The sequence below is a fragment of the Centrocercus urophasianus genome, unplaced genomic scaffold (genome assembly GCF_019232065.1).
Source record: "Centrocercus urophasianus isolate 14NV4802_14NV808 unplaced genomic scaffold, USGS_Curo_1.0 seq_523, whole genome shotgun sequence".
NCBI lineage: Eukaryota > Metazoa > Chordata > Aves > Galliformes > Phasianidae > Centrocercus > Centrocercus urophasianus.
Window position 1 is genome coordinate 9,127 of NW_024885115.1, and position 5,423 is coordinate 14,549.

Here is a 5,423-nt window from a genome sequence, read left to right on the forward strand (position 1 = left end):
GGGGGGTGGTGGCAATTCCTGAACCCCATCGGGTAGCATTCAAGGGCTGAAAAGCCAGGAAGGGGGGCCTTGGTTTGGGAAGTGAAAAAACAAAACAAAACAAAATTTAAAAAAATAAAGGGAAAAAATAATAAAAAAAAGGAAAACAAAGAAAGTAAAAGGTACCAAAAAAAAAAAGTGAATGCCACAGGCCCTCAAGGATGCAAAGACATTTCTAGTGAGAACCCGAGAATCAAGGCTACCTCACTTGAGTTTTCAATTTTCGTGATTTGAAAATCACGTCTGATACCAAAGATTTTGTTGCCTTGTCTGGTCTGTGCTGGCAGCGCCGCTTTCCCTGCGCCCTTTGAGTCCCCCCGAGAGCGAGAGAAGGCGAGCGAGCATCCCCGGGATGGCGGCGTGGTCGATGAGTGCCTTTTTCTTGTACCAAAGGTGTGTGGCCATTTCTTTGCTCCTCCGCTTTTTTTCTTTTGCTTTTTTTCTTCTTCTTCTTCTTTTTTTTTTTTTCGTTTTGCTTTGTTTTGTCCCGAAGATTCACTGTTACCTCAGCTCTCCGAACGGATTCTGGCAACTCTTGTAGCCTTTGGGTGTTGGGGTGGAGGAAACAGAAAGCCAAACCTTTGTCCTGTTGGAAGAGAAAGCATCGCCCTTCCCTCTTGCTGTGGTTTCCCCTTCAGATGTCCCCGGTGTCCCCCAGTGTCCCCGTTTGTCCTGTGGGCAGCTCTGCTCTGAACCGTGCAGAACCCGACTGTAGAACGGCTTGGGTTGGTGGGGACCTTGGAGACGTGGATTCCACCACAAATGGATCCCACCATGGATGTTTCGTTGAGGTTCAGCCCAGACTGGAGCTCCTGTTTCCCTTCTTGGTAGCACAGAGAGGATGCGCGTTGTTTCTCGTTGCTGACTGTCTCCAAACCTTTCGGAGCTCAGCGTCTCCAGCAGGGAAGGTTTCCAGGTTCCAGCAGAGGTGCTTTTCACTGCAGGGTGGGACAGGAGCGGCTCTGCTTTAGGAAGAGGCGGTGGGAGGACCCTCAGGAGAAGATGCTCTTCTGCAGAAATCTCCTCCAGCTTAGGGAAATCTGGGGTCCAATTGCAGCTGCTTGGCTCTTTGCGTTGGTTTCCCCTTCTTTCTTGGGCGAAGCCTTCCAGGCCGCACCACCCCAGCGGGCTCCATCTGAAACGGCTCCTTTAGGTTGGACCAAACTTGGCCAAAGTCTCAAACCCAATCGGGAGCTTCGCCGTGGGGACGCCAGGACCCCTCTGCAGCCCCACTGAGAGCAGCTCAGAGCACCCCACTGCTCGCCCCCCCCGTCCCCATCGCCTCCACACGATTGCCTTGGCCAGATCCTGCCCACCCCCCCTCCTCCCCAACACCCACAATGGCTCCTGATACCAAAGACGTTCCCTATGCAGGAGAAAGCCTTCTTTTCCACCCAGCACAGACCTTACAAGCCTTTGACAATGTTCTCTGAAATACCTCAAAATATTTAATGTATAGTTTATGTGATTTTAAAAAAAAAAAAAAAAAAAAAAAAAAAAAAAAAAAGACTTAGCTAGTTTTTGGAATTTGTGACTTGAAGCTTTATACTGTTAAATTATAATTTTGCAGAAGACGGCATGTTCTTATTTCTTTGACGCGTTCGATGGGAGACATATTGAATGTTAAGGAAACGAAAGCTGGGTAGTTTCACGATGAAAAAAAATAATGAGAGAGAAAGAGAGCGAGAAAGAGAGAGAGAAAGGTTTAAAAAGGACCCTCGGAGTTTACAGATTTCATATTTAAACCAGTCCTTTTAAAAAAAGAAAAGAAAAAAAAAAAGAAAAACGAATAACGACGACGATACCTTTGAGTTCCGATGTGTTTCTTTTCTCTGAGTCATGTCGTACGAGAGTATTTATTATACGTGTTCTGTGTTCAAATGTAATTTAAAGGAGAGAAAAAGAAAAAAAAAAAAAGGAGAACAAAAAAAAAAAGAGATGAGAATTTTATTTATGCATGAAAAAAAAATATACTCTTTCTTGAAGTAATGTAATAATTATTGGGGGAGGGTTGGTGGGGTGGGAGCGGGAGGGGACAAACTGTGCTTTTTTTGTCCATGACTTCTGGGTTGATTAAGAATTTTCTGCATGGATCACCGCGTCGATTTCCTTTTCTCAATCCTTTTCTCAAAGGAGAGCCATCCTTTACCCCCCTCTGTCGGTTTGTTGGCTTCTTTTCCCCCCTTTCCTTTCTCTGCACGCTGTTTTATCCCCATGGGGGACGGTGTAGGGGCTGCAGGGGGTTGTGGGGGCACACGACCCCCATGCCCAGCAAACCAGGTACTGGTGTCTGGGGCACGGGACCCCTGTGTGCCCACCCATGCCAAACCAACCCCGCCAGGCCCCGCACCTCTCAGGTTTGGGGGTTTTTTTGTGCTTTATTCACATCTGTGTGTCAAAGTGTCTTCATGCGGAAGAGAAACAGAGACAATCAGCCGCCGTCACCTGAGTCTGCAAAGCTCTGGGCTCCTCGTTTGCTCTGAGATGAGGGAAATGGCCCCGATGCCCCATCGCCGCCCTCCACCCCACGCTGCGACCGTTGGCAATGGAAGCTCGTCACGCTGAGGATGGTGACACTGAGCAGGGCTGCCCAAAGCTGTGGATGCCCCCATTGATGTCCCGTTGCTGGAAGTGTTTGAGATTGGGCTCAACGAGGCTTTGAGCAACCTCATGTGGTGAAGGACCAGATGGTGAAGGTGAAGGACATCTCTGCCCATGGCAGCCGGTGGGACTGGTGATCTTCAAGGGTCTCTCCCCAGTCCAAACCATTCTGTGATTGTACGATGGCCCCGAGTTGCTTTCCCTTGGGGTGGCCTTGAAGACCTGCCTCCATCCTTGCCTTTACTTTAAAATGCTGATTCTTGACTCTTCTTCTTCCTCTTCATTCTCCATCCTTCACCTCTGTCACCAGATGTGGCCCCAAAGCTCAAACAACTGCAAGGAACGAGATCTCAACTCCATTGTGCTCCACCAACGTGGTCCCCAAAAGCATAACAGGGTTTATACCTGCATCTTCTTCAATGCAGCATCTTGCAGCCTTCGTCTTCTTCATGGCTGTCCATCCAAACAGTGCTCCTGGCGTCCCTCTGGGGAGCTGTTGCTGTTTGGATCTCCATCTCAGTGTTGGATGCTCAGACCTCGCTTCCAACCACACGAAGGTGTCACCAAGCTTAGACCCAACCCACAGCCATCAGTCCTAGGAATCTACAGAGCCCGACTGGTTCCCACCTCGGGACAAGAACCCAATGATTTGGGACATCCCAAAGAAGCTGAGCACTGAGTGCAGTCCTTATCCTCCACCCACCAGCACCCACTGAACCAAAGGCGCTTTGCCCTATGCCGAATCTGGCCTCTCCTGCTGCCCACACCTACCAAAATGCCTTGAGGAGCAACTTGCAACGATACCAAAGATATTTTTTTTTTCCCTGCAGGTAATGACAATCCAAGCTCTGTCCTAAAGACAATTCTCTTGACCAGGGTTGCCCCAAAAAGGCATTTTTGTGCTGTGGGGAGCAGGAGCAGAACTGGAGCGCAATGGGGCACCTTGAGAAACAACAAGAGCAGCTCCTGCCTGGTGGGGAGCATCAGGGAGCAAAGATCCCAGGGCTTTGTGCTGATGAAGGACAAGGAAGAGGAGGGTGCCTGGAACCTCCAGCCCCACCAAATCCCGCAGTTCAGCCTGGTCATTGCGTCCTGTTTCCGCTGTAGAAGTTTTCAGGGATTTGGGTCATCCCGTTACTTGTGAAGCCTCAGGCTGGTTCTCCATTTAGGTGCAAAAAAAAAGTAGAATTTGCAGTGGGGCAGCAACATCTCCATCCCCACTGGGAGAGGAGGAGCAGAGGGCTCACGGAACCTCAAAGTCGAGCTGCAGGCACTGACATCCCATGATAGCCCAGCCACGAGCTGAGCTTTCCCAGCTCTAAGGTCTCCAACGATGGGATACCAGCACTGGGCCTGGAGCTTGCACTGCCTGGTGCCAAGCCCAGGAACGTCAGGACAAGATCCTTCATACAACACCTCTGTTCTGAGCAGAATCAGAAGCCAAGGTTCATGCATGGGTCGCTTCAAGGGGGCAGGGCGGACATTTCTTGCTTTTCCCTCATCTCAGAGCAGAAGAGGAGCTGCAGCCGGGGCTGGGGCTGTGCGTATGGACGCTTGGGATCCTTTTGTCTTATTTCTTCATTCAGGGTTTTTTAAAGAAAGGGAATTAACAACGCAAAGACAAACAAATCCATTTGTGGCTTTGTTTTGTTTTCTTTTTTGTTTCGCCTTTCCCATCCTTCTCCCCCGTACATTTCTAAAGGAGAACAAGAAGTCAGGCAGCATTCACCCTGCCCAGGAGGAGCCCACAGCACTGGGTTTACCCACCCACCCCACTGCTCATTTCTCTGCATAGCAATAGGCACCCATCCCACCTCCTTTGGGGGCCACGTCCCTCCGTTGCCCCAATGCTTTTCTTCCTTCTGACTGAATGGTTTTGTTTTGTTTTCTAATTATTATCTTACAGTTATTATTTTTCCTTTCGCTGCCGCTTCGTTGTTAATCTCACAGGATAGGTTTTACTCTACAGCGAAATGCAATTGTTACTCCTCTGTGTCTTGCAATTATGTTTGTTTAAGCTATTTACAAATGCTAAAAAAAAAAAAAGAAAAAAAAAGAAAAAAAGACAATAATTTAAAAAAAAAAAAAAAAAAAAAGAGTCTTATGTGTCAGGCACTTTATCCAAACTGTGCTGTGTGCTCTGGAGTTCGTTCCTTGTTCTTTGCAATGACTCACGCAGGGGAAATTACCAGGAAACTTAACTCCAACAGGTTTTGAAAGAGAAAAAAAGAAAAAAAAAGAAAAAAAAAAAGAAAATCTCTATTTGTTCATCCTCTACTGGTCATGACTGTGTTGTATTTCTGCAGCTTTCTGTTTCTTCAATAAATTATTTTCTAGTCATTCACCCCCGTGTCTCTGTGTGTGTCCCAGGGGGCTTTTAATTACAAAAACGAGGATAAAAAATGGTGATCCGGCCACCAGGTGGTTGTTTGTGTGCTCTGTCCTCCCCAAGCTGTGGCTCCGCAGCATCCCATGGGCTGTGCACGTCCCCAGAGAATGGTGGGAGGTGGGGATGGGGGCATGGCACACAGCACTGCCACGGGTTTGGGGACCACAGTGCGGAGATCGTGGAGCAAAAACACCCAAATTGGATTCAGATGACCTCAAAAGGAGGAAACCCCTTTGGCCTCAGCGGGACGTGGCCAGGTCAGCTATGGGGGGAGAGCCAAGTTGGGGTTTGTCCCTTGGCGATGGAGCGCTGTGGTGGCACAGGTGTCATTGGTGGTATGGGTGTCAGTGATGGTGTGGGTGCCTTGGGTGCCCTTGGTGGTGCTGTGGGTGCC

General features: G+C 48.8%; 1 protein-coding gene across 1 annotated transcript in view; it reads right to left on the minus strand.

Moving 5' to 3' along the window:
• Window positions 1–5,268: 5,268 nt before the first annotated feature.
• The window catches only part of ATP8B3 (ATPase phospholipid transporting 8B3), a 13,312-nt gene continuing 13,157 nt past the window's right edge, over window positions 5,269–5,423 (minus strand). The window contains exon 29 of the mRNA XM_042835439.1: window positions 5,269–5,291. Coding sequence (XP_042691373.1) covers window positions 5,269–5,291 — 23 coding nt within the window. The remainder of the gene's footprint in view (window positions 5,292–5,423) is intronic.